At 44.4% G+C, this 20,326-nt stretch overlaps 1 protein-coding gene across 1 annotated transcript in view; it reads right to left on the bottom strand.

The window, feature by feature from the left end:
• CLASP1 (cytoplasmic linker associated protein 1) overlaps positions 1-20,326 on the bottom strand; it is a 390,996-nt gene that overhangs the window by 233,759 nt on the left and 136,911 nt on the right. Inside the window, exon 7 of the mRNA XM_082262205.1 lies at positions 9,731-9,828. Within this exon, the coding sequence (XP_082118331.1) occupies positions 9,731-9,828 (98 nt within the window). The remainder of the gene's footprint in view (positions 1-9,730; positions 9,829-20,326) is intronic.

The raw sequence follows: 20,326 nt of genomic DNA on the forward strand, positions 1-20,326 counted from the left end.
GATCGGCCGTCTTTTGTCCAGTGTTGTTGTGTTGGTTGAAATGTGCTCTAGACTGCACACGAATTTTCTCGGCCAACAAAAACCAACTTCAGAAGTGATGTCATGTGATGGTTAACTTTCCGTGTGTTTTTCCTTCTCTGAGCATGCCCAGTCTTGCTCATCTGAATTTTGTCTGCCGAAATCTGTACTGACTGGCGGAAAATCGGCCGTTATGTTGACGGCCAACAAAAATTTTATAGCCTGCACACCAGATTTTGTTTGTCCGAAAAGTCTGAGTCGGTTGTCGGAAGCATCATACTAACAAGCCGAAAATCGGTCGATCGGACGTTGGCCCGAAAATTCACGGCTAACAATCGTTGCGTGTGTACGAGGCATAAGCAAGGTTACTTTGTTTATTTCTATTAAAGTAGAGATGGGCTCGGGCGTGTTCGGGATCCTAGTCCCAACCCACGTCCCCGATCCCCACCAGGAAGCCGACACTACAAACCGCCAATCACAGGCAGGGAGACATTTCCCGGTCTGTGCAGCTGTGCACCAGGAAATGTCTCACTGCCTGTGATTAGCAGTGTGGGATCGGGCAGGGGGGGGGGGGGGTGGGACTAGGATCCCGAACACGCCTGAGCCCATCTTTATTCTCAATGAACTACCATGGCGCTGCTGAGCTCTGTAGGTAGGTGGATTCTTCCTGTCAGTGTAAAACTGCCTGCCCATGCAATGTACGGGCACACAGGTACACTGACAGTCTGTAGGGGACCTGCATGGCACCAGCAATCTGCTGATCGCTGGTGCAATGCTTTCCAGGCTCCTATTAAAAAAAATAATAATAATAATAAATTAGTAAATGCACACTTTTTGATCCAAAAAAAAAATGTGCATTTAACATAAAATAAAAGGTGAACTGAACCTTTAAAGAGACATTATACAGAGTTTTTAAAGAGTTCAGTATTAAGCCTCCTTCATACTGGCAATTGTGTGCATACAGCAGATTCCAGCGGCAGGAATTTGCAGATTCTTGTGATTGGGATCATGTGTGCATGTGAACAGCGGCAGAAGCTGAAGGGAGGAGTCACTGTTCACATGTCTCTGCACACCCAGTGCTTAAAGTGATTCTAAAATCACAAATTTTTTTGAACTAAGACATTCTATGCATTACGATAAAAAAAACCTTCAGTGTACAGCAGCCCCCCTGTCAGTCACCTCTAACACTTACCTGAGCCCCCATCTCGATCTAGCGATGTCCACGAGTGCCTCGGCCATTCAGGACTCTCCCTCCTGACTGGCTGAGACACAGCTGTGGTACCTTTGGCTACGGTTGCTGTAAAGGGTCAGTTAGCCAATCAAGAGAGAGAGGAGCGGAACCGCGGCTCCGTGTCTGAAAGGACACACAAAGCGGAGTGCTGCTTGCTGTGGGGGCACTCGGCAGGAGGGAGGGCCAGCAGAGATGGTGAGGAACCCAAGGAGGATCTGGGCTGCTCTGTGCAAAACCATTACACAGAACGGGTAAGTATAACATATTTGATATTTTTAAAGAAAAAAAAAATAAGTGAAAAATGGAAATAAAAGCATAACTGGGATTCTTAATATGGAAATAAAAGCATAACTGGGATTCTTAATAAAGGAGTTGTAAAGGCAAAAGGTTTTTTATGTTAAATGCTTTCTATGCATTAGGATAAAAAGCCTTCAGTATGAAGCAGCCTCCCCAGCCCCCCAATACTTATCTGAGCCCCATCTGTCCAGTGATGTCCAGGACTCTCCCTCTTAAATAGCTGAGACACAGCCGCGGCGCCATTGGCTCTCAATCAAAATCAGTTAGCCAATCAGGAGAGAGGGAGGGGGGAGCCAATAGCAGCTCCGTGTCTGAATGGACACACTAAGCTGCAACTGAGCTTGAGTGCCCCCATAGCAAGCTGCTTGCTGTGGTGGCTCTAAACAGGAGGGAGGGGCTAGAAGCAGCAATAATGGACCAGAGAAGAGGAGGACTGGGGCTGCTCTATGCAAAACCAACTGCACAGAAAATGGAAGTATAACATGTATGGCTTTTTTTTTTTTTATATAAAAGGAGACTTTACAATCACTTTAAGCACTTCACCTACTATGGTTATGGTCTTGCATATCTGTGCACTTTTTTCTATGAGCTTCTCCTTATGAAATTCTGGCAGGGGCCATTGCTTCTGTGGGCATCAGAAGCCAGCACCCATACACTTCAGATTTTATACAGATGGCTACTCAGCATGCATCTCCCGTTCTCACACCTGTGCAGGGAAGACACTGTATGGCGCACATTGTTGTTACCAGGCTGCCAATAGCAGTGAGTCTCACATTGAAAAATGGCACCTAACTCCGCCTGTAATCGTGTTATTTCCAATTCTGAAAAAGGATGCCTGTTGACTCCTGGGATTGATGGCACCGATATCCCAGGAGTCAATGGGACATCCTTTATGACGTGTATTGCCGCAGAGAACTGGCTTTTTTTTTTCTTTCTTTAAAATAACAAACTTGTTATACTTACCTTCTCTGTGTAATGATTTTGCACAGAGCAGCCCTGATCCTCCTCTTCTTGGGTCCCCCGCCGGAGCTCCTGTCCCCTCCCTCCTGCTGGGTGCCCCCACGTCTGGCCCCCTCCCTCCTGCTGAGTGCCCCTGCTTCTGGCCCCCTCCCTCCTGCTGAGTGCCCCTGCTTCTGGCCCCCTCCCTCCTGCTGAGTGTCCCCCAATCCTGGCCCCTCCCTCCTGCTGAGTGTCCCCCAATCCTGGCCCCTCCCTCCTGCTGCGTGCCCCCGCTCCTGGCCGCTCCCTCCTGCTGAGTGCCCCTGTTTCTGGCCCCCTCCCTCCTGCTGAGTGCCCCTGCTTCTGGCCCCCTCCCTCCTGCTGAGTGCCCCCAATCCTGGAACCTCCCACCTGCTGCGTGCCCCCGCTCCTGGCCCCTCCCTCCTGCTGGGTGCCCCCCGCTCCTAGCCCCTCCCTCATGCTGAGTGGCCCGCTCCTGGCCCCTCCCTTATGCTGGGTGCTCCCGCTCTTGGCCCCTCCCTCCTGCTGAGTGCTCCCGCTCTTGGCCCCTCCCTCCTGCTGAGTGCCCCCGCTCCTGGCCCCTCCCTCTTGCTGAATGCCCCCGCTCCTGCTGAGTGCCCTCCATTTTTCGCTCGGGGACTGCAGTTCCTCTTTAAAGTGAAACAAAAGTCTCTAAACTTACCTGCTCTGTGTAATGGTTTTGCACAGAGCAGCACAGATCCTCCTCTGGTCCCTCACCGTCTCTCCTGGCCCCTAACTCCAGCTGAGTGCCCCCCAAAGCAAGCAGCTTAATATGGGGGCTTCCGAACCACACTGTGTGTGCCCATTCAGACATGGAGCGCGGCTCGGCCCCGCTCTATCCTCATTGGATGTAATGGACAGTAACAGGAGCCAATGTCACAGCCAATAAGGAGGAAGAGACCCGGGAGAGCTGCTGCTCTCTTGCACATCGCTGGATCAAGATGGGGCTCCGGTATTAGGGGAGGCTGCTACACACAGGGTTTTCACCTTCATGCATAGAATTGATAAAGGTAAAAATCCTTCAGCTATTACAACCACCTGAAGTGGCGAAAATTTTAAATTAAAAAAAATTATATTTATAATAAAAAAATAATAAAAAAAAAAGAGACAATATCCAAACAATAAAGACTGAGAAATGAGCAATTAAATGGGACATGCTTATTAAAAGAGGGTGAAGCTCTGCTTTCACTGCAGTTAAGGATGGACGTCCAAGCTTGGACGCATCTATGTGCACCCAGTGGCGATCATCTGTCCAACAACCCCGGGGCAACCGCTGCGTGTGCGTTTGTGGATCACCGTAGACAAATGCAGCCGCTGTCAGCTTGTCATTGTCTCACATAGGCAGAGCAGACCAGCTAAATGAAATCACGGGTGACTTAGGCAAAAATCTGCAGGTTCCCAGACCGGACCCCAAACGCCTCTGTGAATGAGGCCCTTTACATTTTACAAATTTCAGAGCTGCTGGAATCTATCAGTAACAGACCTGACTGCAGAGCAAATCCTGTCCAATACTATAGATCAGCCCTGAGCCATTGCTGGAAGACTTCAATACAGATTTACACTGATTGAGGAAATCAGCCAGAACCAACTGTATCGGGTGCTGAGAGTTGGAGACCGTCATTCCATGACAAACAACTACAGACAACACTGAGAAATATCTAATTAAACCCCTTCACGCCGACCAAACGCGGCTCCACTGGACTGGGCTTTTTTACCATGAGGCGCATATTTGCGCATCTCTCTTAGTGCTGCGAGCGCAATGCAGCGTGCGCTCCCAGCACAGAGACCGGGGTTTCACAGAGAGCCCCGGGCCCCTGTATGAATCGGGAGCCGGAACTCCCGATTCCGGGTCACCTGATCGCTGTGATAGCCTCTGATTGGTTAACACAGTGATCAGTCACTGTAAAGCACACCCGTGTTTTTTTTTTATTTTTTTTTTCCCCACTCTGTGAACGGAGGGGAGAGATACAGCAGCATATCTCTCTCTCTCTCGTTGCAGAAAAAAAAAAATGATTTGGCTATTACAGTGATTAGTCACTGGGAAGCCCGCCCCGTGTTTTCTTTCTCTGTGAATGGAGGAGAGAGAAGGAGCTTAAATAGAGAAAAAAAATAAAAAAAAAAATATATATATATATATATATATATATATATATATAAATGGAGAAAAGTTTGATCTAGGTTAGTGCAAGAGTTAGTGTTTGGCTCAAAATTAAACAATAAATCCTACGAGCAACCAATTAACGGTATAATTGCTGCAAACAATCCACTATCTCATACAGCGTAAATAATATAAATAAATAAAATTGCTGCGCAAAAATATCAAGTAACCGTAATGTGATTCATATCCCATAAATTTGTACTTTTATTTTGTTTTATTTATTTACTTATAGTGTTTGGCTCAAGGTCAATGTGAATATATATATATTTTTTTATTAAGTATCACTGTGTTTTAGGTACAATGAAAAAAAAAAAAAAAAGCAAAAACTGGATCTTTGACTTACCGTAAAATCCTTTTCTCTGAAGTTCATTGACAGACGCAGCTCCATATAATTCTTGACCATTGGGTTCTGCTACCCCCCTACAGGAGTAGAACACTAGGCAGGAAAAAGCTTTATGATGCCTATGGGGCTATTCCTGCAGGCATACAACCACACACTCTGCTATAGGCTTCAGTTTCTTTGCAAGCAGCGTTTAGAGGAAAAACCCAACCCACTCAAGACAGAGGGACAGGTGCTGCGTCCGTCAATGAACTTCAGAGAAAAGGATTTTACGGTAAGTCTAAAATCCAGTTTCTCTATCGTTCATTGACAGACGCAGCTCCATATAATGAGGGGGTGGGGAAACAATGAAGAAAAAGAACGTAATTCCCAAAAAGGCTAAAACTTTAGCCAACCAGTGAACATGGAGCTCAGCCAGGAACTGGAGGTCACCTGGAACAAACACCCTCAAAGACACTAAAGTCTCTTTCAAACAGCAGCCTGCAAAACCTTCAGAGGATGCCAACACATCTACTTTATAGAAGTTTGTGAACATGTGCACAGACGACTAAGTTGCTGCCCTGCAAACTTGTATTACTGACGCCTTATGGTGAAAAGCCCAAGAAGCACTCAGAGCCCTAGTAAAATGCGCCTTCACAGGGAAAGGTGGAACCTGACCCTTTAGTGAATAAGCCTGTACTACCATCTGCATGATTCATCTGGATAAGTTTGCAGCAGACGAAGACAATCCCTTAGGAAGAAACGACTGATTAGGTTGAAGTACCACTTTATCTCTTATCTGGACCACCAGATAAGGTGAATGGCAGGATAAGGCTGCCAATTCAGGTACTTTGCAGGCAGAGGTAATAGCCACCAAAAAGGCTACCTTCTGTAACAGTGTAAGCAGAGGATGTGAGGAATCTCCCTAATGTTCTCAAAGGGAGGTTTTTAAAGAAGAGACAGTACCCAAGGCCAACCAATGTTCAACCCCTCTTTGGAGAAAGGCCAAAATCCTAGCCACTGAATAAAGCAAAGATGCACCTTCAGCGATTCACACCATGAGATGTACGATTTCCACGTACGATGATAGATCTTCCTGGAGGTAGATTTTCCAACCTTCAACAGTGTAGGAATCACTGAATGAGAAAGACTCCTATCCTTCAACACCTGGCTTTTAACAGCCACGGCCCTTGAGACAGCAGATCTTCCCTGAGAATAAGTCTCCAAGGAGCATTGGCGACCAACCTTACCAGAACTGCGTACCAAGACCGGCGCGGTCAGTCCGGGGCCACCAGAATGACCAGAATCCCTTCCACCCCTATTCTGCGCAGAATCCTCGACAGGAGCTTCAGCGCAGGGAATGCATAAATCAGCCGATACTGACCCCAAGGACCCACTAGAGTATCTGTGGTGTCGGGCAGAGGATCCCGAGACCTGGCTACAAACCTCTGCACCTTCTTATTGAGTCGAGAGGCTAACAGGCTGACGTTGGTTGTCCCCCACCGGACACATAGTAGGTGAAACGCCTCCAGGTGCAGGAACCATTTATCCTGATCCAACAACTGACGACTCAAGTAATCCGCCTGCCAGTTCTCCACTCCTAGGATATGCACGGCGGAACGGGCTGGAACAAACTTTTCTTCCCATTTCAGGATCTCGGCCTAAAAATTTTAATTTTTAACAAAGGTTTCCTTTAAAATAAAAAAAGACAAGCTACAGTGCCTTGCGAAAGTATTCGGCCCCCTTGAACTTTGCGACCTTTTGCCACATTTCAGGCTTCAAACATAAAGATATAAAACTGTAATTTTTTTGTGAGGAATCAACAAGTGGGACACAATCATGAAGTGGAACGAAATGTACTGGATATTTCAAACTTAAAAATAAATAATAAGCTGAAAAATTGGGCGTGCAAAATTATTCAGCCCCCTATACTTTAAGTGCAGCAAACTCTCTCCAGAAGTTCAGTGAAGATCTCTGAATGATCCAATGTTGACCTAAATGACTAATGATGATAAATAGAATCCACCTGTGTGTAATCCAGTCTCCATATAAATGTACCTGCACTGTGATAGTCTCAGAGGTCCGTTTAAAGTGCAGAGAATCATGAAGAACAAGGAACACACCAGGCAGGTCCGAGATGCTGTTGTGGAGAAGTTTAAAGCCGGATTTGGATACAAAAAGATTTCCCAAGCTTTAAACATCCCAAGGAGCACTGTGCAAGCGATAATATTGAAATGGAAGGAGTATCAGACCACTGCAAATCTACAAAGACCTGGCCGTCCCTCTAAACTTTCAGCTCATACAAGGAGAAGACTGATCAGAGATGTAGCCAAGAGGCCCATGATCACTCTGGATGAACTGCAGAGATCTACAGCTGAGGTGGGAGACTCTGTCCATAGGACAACAATCAGTCGTATACTGCACAAATCTGCCCTTTATGGAAGAGTGGCAAGAAGAAAGCCATTTCTTAAAGATATCCATAAAAAGTGTTGTTTAAAGTTTGCCACAAGCCACCTGGGAGACACCAAACATGTGGAAGAAGGAGCTCTGCTCAGATGAAACCAAAATCGAACTTTTTGGCAACAATGCAAAACGTTATGTTTGGCGTAAAAGCAACACAGCTCATCACCCTGAACACACCATCCCCACTGTCAAACATGGTGGTGGCAGCATCATGGTTTGGGCCTGCTTTTCTTCAGCAGGGACAGGGAAGATGGTTACAATTAATGGGAAGATGGATGGAGCCAAATACAGGACCATTCTGGAAGAAAACCTGATGGAGTCTGCAAAAGACCTGAGACTGGGACGGAGATTTGTCTTCCAACAAGACAATGATCCAAAACATAAAGCAAAATTTACAATTGAATGGTTCACAAGTAAACATATCCAGGTGTTAGAATGGCCAAGTCAAAGTCCAGACCTGAATCCAATCGAGAATCTGTGGAAAGAACTGAAAACTGCTGTTCACAAACACTCTCCATCCAACCTCACTGAGCTCAAGCTGTTTTGCAAGGAGGAATGGGAAAAAATGTCAGTCTCTAGATGTGCAAAACTGATAGAGACATACCCCAAGCGACTCTTGGTGTACCTCTTACCTTCCAGTTGTACCTGATTGAGCTCCATGTTCACTGGTTGACTAAAGTTTTAGCCTTTTTGTGAATTCTGTTCTTTTTCGGCATGGTTTTCCCACCCCTCATGCAAATACTGCTTTGGGACGTCCCAATGGTCAAGAATTATATGGAGCTGCGTCTGTCAATGAGTGATAGAGAAAACTGGATTTTTTACTTACTGTAAAATCCATTTCTCTGAAGTTCATTGACAGACGCAGAGCCCACCCCTCTATCTTGAGTGGGTTGGGGTTTTTCCACCCTCTATCTTGAGTGGGTTGGGGTTTTTCCACCCTCTATCTTGAGTGGGTTGGGGTTTTTCCTCTAAACGCTGCTTGCAACGAAACTGAAGCCTAAAGCAGAGTGTGTGGGTGTATGCCTGCAGGGACGACCCCATAGGCGTGGTAAAGCTTTTTCATGCCTAGTGTTTTACTCCTGTAGAGGGCAGCATAACCCAATGGTCAAGAATTATATGGAGCTGCGTCTGTCAATGAACGATTGAGAAAAGCGCACTTTTGTATTTTGGGCTGTACTATGGGTTGAAACAACGACTAACATACACATATGTGGTATCGCTGCGATCATCAGGAGTAGGAGAATTTAATTTGGTTTGCACTTTGGTGGAAGGCTATTGTAGTAAGAAGAAATATACAGCTAAATTAAAAAACAATAAAAAAATAAAAAATGTTTTTTTTTTTTTGTTTTGTTTTTTTTTTTTTTACCATTTTCCTTTTCCTTCAATAACATCAATTATATATAAAAAAAAAAAGAAAACCACAGGAGATATCCATTAGTAATCGACTGATATCAGTTTTTTGTTGCCGATACCGATATTTTGGCAATTGAATATAGGTATCGGCCGATACTGGCCGATATTTTTGTACATTTAAATTTTTATTTTTATTTTATCACTTGACAGGTACTCTTGTGGAGGGATCTGGGGGTCTAAAAGAACCCAAACACCTCCTCTGCACTTAAAAGCATTCAAATCGCCAAGTTTGGCTGTTTTAAATGCAGCCATTTTTTTTTCATCTGGCGCTGAGTACCCGGAAGTGTTATGACATCACTTCCGGGTTTTTACATGGAGACCCGATCAGAGCTGAATGCGGCTTTGATCAGGTGTTCGGCGGCCGTGCAGGCTGGTTGGCCGGGTCTCCCAGTGGGACGGGAGACTCGGGCGAGCCGCAGAAGGCTATGGACGCCGGTACTGGGGTGATGCCTCTAGCTGCAGGAATTACTCCGGTACAAGCACTTTCCCGAAATATCGGCAAAATCGGTAACCTCTGGGGCTGATTGCGATATATTGGGGAAAGTGCATATCGGCCCTCGAAATATCGGCTTTGCCGATAATCTGTCAATCCCGAATATCCATTACTATTTACCTCTAAAATTAAGCCCCATTTGTCCTGAAAAAAACACGGTATAATCCATCTGGATGCTCAAAGTAGTTGTGAAATGTACGGTTTTACGAACACATGTCAACGTTTCAAACTTGTGCTTAGACCTTCAGATTTGTTTAACTCTTAGCCGTAAAGGGGTTAAGACAGACATAAAAATGCTGATGACTAAAGAAAAAGCAAACAGTAAAGAGGAGAGAAGCGGGAAAGATGAGAACTCACCGAGATTGGGGAAGCCCTTTCTTGCTGAGGTCAGCGCGAACACGTTCTCCTACGTGTCTGTAGATTTCCACCAGGCAATTTATTGCTGCATCCCGCACCTGCAGGGGAGACGCACAGAGCGAACAAACATTACCACAAATTCTGTGCATGGAAGGAAAACAACGCAGCATCACCGACCCCGGCCTCAAGGACCCAGCGTTCCTCTCCGGATCTCCAACAAAGATAAACGAGACAAATATCAAAGTAACAAGTTACAAAAAGGGAGAAAAGTTTATTCTAAAATTAACACCAATCGTCTTATTTATAGAATTCAAGTTTAGGAGATATTTACAGCACCTATAGGTAAAGCCTTGTTATAGGCTTACCTGTAGGTACAAACACCACAGGGGGGTATACAACCTCTTTAACCGCTTAACGACCGCCCGCCACAGTTCTACTGTGGCAGGCAGCCGCTCCTGCCAGAATCGCCGTAGGTATACGTCAGTCGCGCGCCTGCAGCTATGGGATGAGCGGGGATCTTGATGCACAGGGCAGACGGCTCCGATTGCCACCTGAGACACACAATCTCTCCCCGCAGAGAGAGAAGGACGGTCAGCTGTTGTAAACACAGCTGACCGTTCTTCTCCCTGGAAAGATCACAGAGTGCCTGTGATCCTTCTATATAGGATCACAGGTCTCTATGATCATTTCACAAGCCACGCCCCCACACAGTTAGAAACACGCCCCTGGGCTCACATTTAACCCCTTGAACACTTACTGTGTTAACCCCTTCCCTACCAGTGTCATTATTACAGTGACAGCGCATATTTTTAGCACTGATTACTGTAGTAATGTCACTGCCCCCCCCCCCCCCCAAAAAAAGTGTCAAAAATGTCAGTAAGGGCCCTTTCACATGGGTGTTATGCGTGTCCGTATATCATCCTATTTTTTTGCGGATGATTTACGGACATAATGTAAGTCAATGGCATTGCGGATGTCAGTGGATGACAATCCGCTGACATCCGATTTTCATCCTTTCAGTTCTGTTCCGCTTTTTGGAACGAACAGAACACTATTTTTTTTCCGTTTAAAAAAACGGAAAGGACGCAAAATCAGATGTCAGCGGTGTCATCCGCAATGCCCATAGACTTACATTATGTCCGTATATCATCCACAAACGGATGGGATGATATGCGGACATACGGAGCTGATGACACAAGTGTCATCCGCTCTGGGAAAAAAAAAAAAAGTGCCAGAGCGGATCGCAATGCGGTCCGCTCCATGTGAAAGAGCCCTTAGGGGTCCGATCTGTTCTCCGCAATGTCGCAGTCCTGCAAAAAATCGCAGATCGCCGCCATTACTATTAAAAAAAAAAAATAAACAATAAAAATTACATAAATCTTTCCAGTAGGTAGTAGACGCAATAAATTTTGCGCAAACCAATCAAAATACGCTTAATGCAATTTTTTAACCAAAAATATGTAGCAAATTGGCCTAAAATGTTAGAAAATTTTGATTTTACATTTTTTTTGGGGGGGAATTTTATATAGCAGAATGTGAAACATATTGTTTTTTTTTTTTTTTTTCAGAATTGTTGCTCTTTTTTTGTTTATAGCGCAAAAAATAAAAATCTCAAAGGTGATCATATACCACCAAAAGAAAGCTCTGTTTGGGGGGAAAAAGGACATCAATTAAATTTCGGTGCATCGCCGCACGACTGCTCAATTGTCTGTTAAAGGTACGCAGTGCTGAATCGCAAAATAGGGCCTGGACATTAAGGGGGCAAATCCTTCCGGTCCAGAAGTGGTTAACCAGATTTACCCCCCTTTCTTGAACAGGGCATTTCTTGCTATACAGCACTGCGTTATTTTAACTGACAATTGCACTGTCATGCAACTGTACATAAATTTAATTTCTGTCTTTTTTTCCCCCCACAAACAGAGCTTTCTTTGGTATTTGATCACCTATGTGTTTTTTTTTTTTTTTGCGCTATAAACAAAAATTAGGCTGACAATTTTGAGGAAAAAAAACATTTTACTTACATATCCTATGAAAAAAAAAAAATGAAAAATAAAAAATCTAATTTCTTTAAAAATTTAGGCTAATATGTATTCTGCTACATATTCTTGGTAAAAAAAAAAAAAAAAAATCCAAATAAGTGTATATTGATTTGTTTGCGCTAAGGTTATGGCGTCTACAAACTATAGGATATATATACTGGAATTATTTATTTTAATACTAGTAATGGCGGCGATCAGCAACTTATAGCAGCACAGTTAATTATTATATTATACGTTATATTACGGCAGTTAATCTGACACTTTGTGGGAACCAGTGACACCAATATAGTGATCAGTGCTAAATATATAATATAACTAATATAAAAATATAATATAGAATATAAATAGATATATATATATAATATAAATAATATAACTAATATAAAAATATAATATAGAATATAAATAATATAGATATATATATATATATATATATATATATATATATATATATATATATATATATATATATATAATATAATATAAATATATAATATAACTAATATAAAAATATAATATAGAATATAAATAGATAGATATATATAATATAAAAATATAATATAACTGATGACACTGGCTGGGAAGGGGTTAAACATCTAGTGTGATCAAAGGGTTAACTGTGTGTTTTGGTGTAGTATATGAGGGAAGTAATGGATTTTATTCCCTGCTTTGGGGGATAAGAAAATCCATGACTTCCCTGCTGACAGGACAGAGCTTTGCCTTGTTTACATAGGCAGAGCTCTGTTCTGTGTGTCTTCCCGATGATCGGCAGGTGCCGGTGGTCATCCATTAGCTGGCACCCGCTGTGTTTAATCGCTGGTCACAGTTTCCCAAAAAGTGTCAGTGTCTGAATGACCGCCGTAATATCGCAGTCCCACTATAAGTCGCTGATTGACGCATTACTAGTAAAAAATATAAATAAAAAATTACAGTATATATCCCGTAGTTTGTAGATGCTATAAGATTTGCGCAAACCAATCAATATACACTTATTGTAAAAAAAACTTTTACAAAAAATATGTAGCAGAATACATTTTGGCCCAATTTATGAAGAAAAACATTTTTTTATTTTTATTAAAAAGGTTTTATAGCAGAAAGTAAAACATTTTTTTTTTCAAAATTGTTGCTCTTCTTTTTGTTTATAGCGCAAAAAATAAAAACCGCAGAGGTGATCAAATACCAGCAAAAGAAAGTTCTATTTGTGGGAAGAAAAAGACAAATAGGATTTGGGTACAGCGTCGCATGAACGCGCAATTGTCAGTTAACCACTTAAATACCTTATATACTTTATATACTTATATACTTTTCCCCCTTCCTGCCCAGGCCAATTTTCAGCTTTTAGCGCTGTTGCATTTTGAATGACAATTGCGCGGTCATGCTACGCTGTACCTAAATCAAATGTATGTCATTTTTTCCCCACAAGTAGAGCTTTCTTTTGGTGGCATTTGATCGCCGCAAGGCTTTTTTCTTTTTTGCTACACAAATAAAAAAAGACCAAAAAGTCTGAAAAAAAAAATATATATATTTTTTGTTTATGTTAAAAAATTTTGTAAATAGATACGTTTTTTCCTGCACTGATGAGGCCGCACTGACAGGCACAGATGAGGAGGCACTAAAATGTGGCACTGATATGCAGCATTGGTAGGCACTGATGGGCACTGATATGCAGCACCGATGGGTAGCACTGATATGCAGCACCGATGGGTAGCACTGATATGCAGCACCGATGGGTAGCACTGATATGCAGCACCGATGGGTAGCACTGATCTGCAGCACCGATGGGTAGCACTGATCTGCAGCACTGATGGGTAGCACTGATATGCAGCACTGATGGGTAGCACTGATAGGTGGAACTGATTGGCACTGATAGGTAGCACTGATATGCAGCACTGATGGGCACTGATATGTGGTACTGATGGGTAGCACTGATATGCAGCACTGATGGGCAGCACTGGTGGGCACTGATAGGTAGCACTGATATGCAGCATTGGTGGGCACCGATAGGTGGCACTGATGGGAAGCACTGATATGCATCACTGATGGGTAGCAACTGATAGGCGGCACTGATGTGTCACTGATGGGAAGCACTGATATGCATCACTGATGGGTAGCACTGATAGGCAGCACTGATATGCAGCACTTTTATGCAGCACTGATGGCCACTGCTAGGCAGCATTGATGGACACTGATAGGCGGAAGTAATATGCAGCACTGATGGGCACCGATATGTGGCACTGATTGGTAGCACTGATATGCAGCACTGGTGGGCACTGATAGGCGGCACTGATGGGTAATAATGGGCACTGGTGGGCAGCACTGATAGATGGCAATGATGGGCACTGGTGGGCAGCACTGATGGGGAGGGCACTGGCGGGCTCCCTGAGCCCTGATTGCCATGGTGGGGAGCCCTGGGGTCATGGTGGGCATCCCTGGTGGTTCTAGTTGCACCCCCCCTTCCCCAAGGGTCTGCACTGGTAATCAATGCTCTGATTACCAGTGCAGACCCCCCCCCCCTCCCCCCGTCAGGAGAGCCACAGATCGGCTTTCCAATACTCGCGCCTGTCCGGCACGAACTGAGGAAAGCCGATCAACGGCACTTCCTATTTACCATGTGATCAGCTGTGATTGGACACGGCTGGTCACATGGTAAAGAGCCTACGTCAGTTGGAGAATTTCTATTTTGCATCGTATACCCCCACAGTATAAATGCTAATTTATGCCTCACTCATGGCTTTATATCTATGTAACTTTATCCATGTTCTCGCATCATTATAAACGTTGTTTACCTTTATCTTATGTATAGTTTGATCTTCTGATCTATTTTATCTTGTTTAAATAAAATACAAGTTTCACTTATTTGGAAGTGTGATTGCCCTCAAAGTCCCACCCCCAGGGGGAATCTTTTGTGCCTTTCTCACAGCCTGTAGGGATGTTGGCAATCCACTTCCAGGTTTTCCACTAGCTGGGGACATTCTGAACTGATGAAATAAACGGTCCGTATGTGTGAATGGGGCCTTAGAGATCTGTATCTTATTATACTTTTGTGATACTGGACTGGTTATTGTTGTATCATCCATGTACATTGTATATTTAGTTTTTCTGTGGGCATGGACTCATTCTCTTATGGCAGGAATACACAGTATGAAAATTGTACGAAAATTTTCATTCAGGGAATGATCGGCCGATTTTCTTCTCGTTGATGCCCAGCAATCAATACCCGATATCGATATTATGAACGAAAAAGACCGATTGAAAACAAATTTAAAAATTCTGTCGTATCGTTTGCAAACAATTTTCGTGGGTGTGAAGGTCGTCAGTAGAAAATCTATAGAACATTATCACGCATGAGCGGAAATAGATGGCGACCCCGGAGTGTTTAAGAACAAAGTTTTGTAAACATTAATGAAAAATTCCAAATAAGCAAGGCAAAGAAATGTCAGCAAAAAAAAAAAAAAAATTATATATATATATATATATACACGGTTTCAATGCCGGTCCCTTCAACGAAGAGTGTAGGAACGTTCGTGCTGGGAGGAAGAGGCGTGTGACAAGGTCACACGCGCACTACATCACTTCTACTTGTATGTGAAACGTCAACACTACGTATGAAATCAATTGCGCTTTGAAAGATTTTTTTCGATTGTTAATGTTGGTGAGGATTTTGACCAACGAACGCAGTTTCGTTGGTCAGGGATCGAACGATCGGTCGATGTTTGAACCGTGTATTTCTGCTATAAATCGTCCAGAGGTCAAGTGGTAAAAAATGGTCAGAAAAGAACAAAAGTGTTTAACAGTTGCAGAAAATGAGAGCTAAAACACAAATGTATTTTATCGCCATCTACTGGTTGCAAAGCCAACGCTGCATTTATAAGAACAGTTATGAAGCAGATCAGCAAATGCAATATCGCAGTATAAAATGCTAGAAGTCAAACACATAAATGCAGCCTTATTAACCACTTCTGGACCGGAAGCTTTGCCCCCTTAATGACCAGGCCATAGTTTGCGATTCGGCACTGCGTTACTTTAACGGACAATTGCGCAGTCATGCAAAGCTGTACCTAAATAAAATGGATGTCCTTTTTTTCCCCACAAATAGAGCTTTCTTTTGGTGGTATTTGATCACCCCTACGATTTTTTTTTTTTTTTTTTGCGCTAAAAAACAAAAAAGGTTACCGAGTGGGGGCCGGAGAGCGCCGCCGCCGGCACACGCTCGCCCCATAGCTGCAGGCGTGCGGCCAACGTAGAGCTATGTCAGTTCACGCAGGAGGGCCAGCCTGCCACAGTATATATGCGGTGAGCGGTCCAGAACCAGTTAAAAAAAAAAAAATGGCTTATTTATTAAAAACTAACAGGAAAAACAGAGTCATTCCTATGCAAAGCAGCCTGATTTTATCTCCCAATTCTCACCCTGCAGTGAGAAGATATATAATTCTGCTATATAACATTCCCAAAAAAAAAAAAGAAAAAAAATTTTAAAAATCTAAAAACATTTTAGGCCAATTTATATTCTGCTACATATTTTTGGCAAAAAAAAAATAAATAAATAAGCGTATTTTGATTGGTTTGCGCAAAAGTTATTGCGTTTACTAACTACGGGAAAGATTTCTGTCATTTTTATTTATTTATTTTTTTACTAGTAATGGCGGCGATCAGCGATTTTTTTTTTTTTGGGACTGCGTCATTGCGGTGGACAGATCGGACCCCTAACTGACATTTTTTACACTTTTGGGGGTACCAGTGACATTACTACAGTAATCAGTGCTAAAAATATGCACTGTTACTGTAATAATGACACTGGCAGGGAAGGGGTTAACACTGTGGGTGATCAAGTGGTTAAATGTGAGCCTAGGGGAGTGTTTTCTGTATGGGGGTGGGGATTATGGAATGACCATTGAGACCTGTGATCCTATTTGGAAGGATCACAGGGGCTCTGTGATCATTCCAGAGAGAAGAGCGGTCAGCTGTGTTTACAATAGCTGACCGCCCTTCTCTCTCAGCGGGGAACGATTGCGGGTGTCAGGCAGCAATCGGAGCCACCTGCCCGCTGCATTGGAGTCTGTGCTGCCTAGTGGGGGCCGGAGCACACCGGTGGCGTGTGCTCGCCCCCTAGCTGCCGGCGCGCAACCGACATAGCCCTACATCGATTTGCGCAGCAGGGCCAGCCTGCCACGGGTGTCAGGCGGCAATCGGAGTCCCCGTTGCCGAGCAGGGCTGGAGCACACTGTCGGCGTGCGCTCGCCCCCTAGCTGCTGGCACGCGACCGACGTAGCCCTATGTAGGTTCGTGCAGGAGGGCTGCCCTGCCACAGTATATATGCGGTGGGCGGTCCGGAACCAGTTAAAAAAATAAATAAATGGCTTATTTATTAAACACTAACAGGAAAAACAGAGTCATTCCTAGGCAAAGCAGCCTGATTTTATCTCCCAATTCCCATCCTGCAGGGAGAAGATATATAATGAATGGTGATTGGCTGTTAGAGGAAATAATTCCCTTTTTCTTCCCTCCAGTCCCATCGATGGATGTAGACACAAACCGGCCAAAACATTGATTGCCTCCAGTCTGGAGAAAGCAGGGATGAGTTACAGAGCACCCGGAAAGTATTCACAGCGCTTCACTTCTTCCACATGTTATATTACAGCTTTATTCCAAAATGAATTAAATTCCTTATTTTCCTCAAAATTCTACAAACAATCCCCCATAATGACAACGGGAGAGAAGTTTGCTTGAAATCTTTGCAAATTTATTAAAAATAAAGGAAAAAAGCACCCATGTACATAAGTATTCACACCCTTTGCCATGACACTCAGAATTGAGCTCAGGTGCATCCGGTTTCCACCAATCATCCTTGAGATGTTTCTACAACTTGATTGGAGTACACCTGTGGTAAATTCAGTAGATTGGACATGATTTGGAAAGGCACACACCTGTCTATATAAGGTCCCACAGGTAACAGTGCATGTCAGAGCACAAACCAAGCCATGAAGTCCAAGGAATTGTCTGTAGACCTCAGAGACAGGGATTGTATGGAGGCACATTTCGGGGGAAGGGTACAGAAACATTTCTGCAGCATTGAAGGTCCCAATGAGCACAGTGGCCTCCATCATCCGTAAATAGAAGAAGTTTGGAACCACCAGGACTCTTCCTAGAGCGAGCCGCCCGGCCAAACTGAGCGATCGGGGGAGGGGGGCCTTAGTCAGGGAGGTGACCAAGAACCCGATGGTCACTCTGACAGAGCTCCAACGTTTCTCTGTGGAGAGAGGAGAACCTTCTAGAAGAACAACCATCTCTCCAGCACTCCCACCAATCAGGCCTGTATGGGTGTGGCCAGACGGAAGCCACTCCTCAGTAGAAGGCACATGACGGCCCGCCTGGAGTTTACCAAAAGGCACCTGAAGGACTCTCAGACCATGAGGAACAAAATTCTCTGCTCTGATTAAACAAAGATTGAACTCTTTGGCCTGAATGGCAAGCGTCATGTCTGGAGGAAACCAGGGACCGCTCATCACCTGACCAATACAATTCCTACAGTGAAGCATGGTGGTGGCAGCATCATGCTGTGGGGATGTTTTTCAGCGGCAGGAACTGGGAGACTAGTCAGGATTGAGGGAAAGGTGAATGCAGCAATGTACAGAGACATCTGATGAAAACCTGCTCCAGAGCGCTGTGAGCCCCAGACTGGGGCGAAGGTTTATCTTCCAACAGGACAATGACCCTAAGCACACAGCCAAGATAACAAAGGAGTGACTACGGGACAACTCTGTGAATGCAGTGGCGTCACTAGGGGAGTGCGGTGGGTGCGGTCCGCACCGGGTGACACCCGCCAGAGGGGTGACACCACCTAAGCCTAAACCGAGTCCCAACCTTCCTGAAATGCCCGCAGCGTGTGCGGGCAGCGGGTTGTCTACACGCCACGGGCAACACTTTGTATGTTGGCCGGGATGTCTCTCCAGCTGCCTGCAGTCTTCTCTTGTCACTGTGTGTACGGAGTACGGACTCGGAGTACACTCACTGAAGCCGCCCCTCCTCTTCTTGCTGTGATGTTTACTTCCTTTCCTGACTGTACACAGAGCAGAAGGGGGGAGGGACACACCACGCTGCTTGAATGGCATTCAGACTCCGTCAGGATAAGAGAAGCTGGGACGAGATAAATTGCAGGTAACCCTTCCACTGCTGGCACATTATCACTGGAAGGGATCATCCATGTTCTTTTTAACTTCAAAAAAATTGAACTTCAACAGTATTTTACGTTTTAGGAGAGTGCTGCTGTAATATGTCATCTACTATGCCTCCAGTCTCTTGTATACTACAGAAGCATGTCTGCAATCTCCAACACCCCCTGTATAATGTCCGCAGTCTCTGACCGTCTCCTGTATAATGTCCGCAGTCTCTGACAGTCTCCTGTATAATGTCCGCAGTCTCTGACAGTCTCCTGTATAATTTCCGCAGTCTCTGACCGTCTCCTGTATAATGTCCGCAGTCTCTGACCGTCTCCTGTATAATGTCCGCAGTCTCTGACCGTCTCCTGTATAATTTCCGCAGTCTCTGACCGTCTCCTGTATAATGTCCGCAGTCTCTGACCGTCTCCTGTATAATGTCCGCAGTCTCTGACCGTCTCCTGTATAATGTCCGCAGTCTCTGACCGTCTCCTGTATAATGTCCGCAGTCTCTGACCGTCTCCTGAAAAATGTCCGCAGTCTCTGACCGTCTCCTGAAAAATGTCCGCAGTCTCTGACCATCTCCTGAAAAATGTCCGCAGTCTCTGACCGTCTCCTGTATTATGTCCGCAATCTCTGACCGTCTCCTGTATAATGTCTGCAGTCTCTGACCGTCTCCTGTATAATGTCCGCAGTCTCTGACCGTCTCCTGTATAATGTCCGCAGTCTCTGACCGTCTCCTGTATAATGTCCGCAGTCTCTGACCGTCTCCTGTATAATGTCCGCAGTCTCTGACCGTCTCCTGTATAATGTCCGCAGTCTCTGACAGTCTTTTGTATGATGTCTGCAGTCCCTGACAGTCTCTTGTATCATGTCCGCAGTCTCTGACCATCTCTTGTATTATTTCCACAGTCTCTGACCATCTCCTGTATCATGTCAGTAGTCTCTGACCATCTCTTGTATGTGGGAGGAATTTTGCCCTTTCCTTACCCCTACACTGAGTTACACACCCCTGTCTCCTGCACTCTTTTTGTTTTGTACTCCTAATTTTTTTTTTTATACATTACACACTCCTGGGCCCTCTGTACATTACATTCATCTAAATCTTAAACCCTTTGCATTACACACCCTGGACCCCTGCAGCCTGCACTATGTATCTTAAACCCGTCACTGGCTGCAGCACTCCCCAACCCCTGTGCTCTGCTTTACACTCTCCTGCACTATATACACAATACTGTACATTATATACTTATCACCAAAGTCTTCATTGTCTCAACAGTTGCTGGTTGCTATGCAGTCCCTGACTATTTTATTGAATTTATTCTTTAAGGTAGGCTCAGACAAAGCAATCGAAGCATATTTTATAGGTACAAGGAAGCCTGGGTTTTGTTTAAACATATCCC

Source organism: Pelophylax lessonae (assembly GCF_965119305.1).
Source record: "Pelophylax lessonae genome assembly, chromosome: 6".
Lineage (NCBI taxonomy): Eukaryota > Metazoa > Chordata > Amphibia > Anura > Ranidae > Pelophylax > Pelophylax lessonae.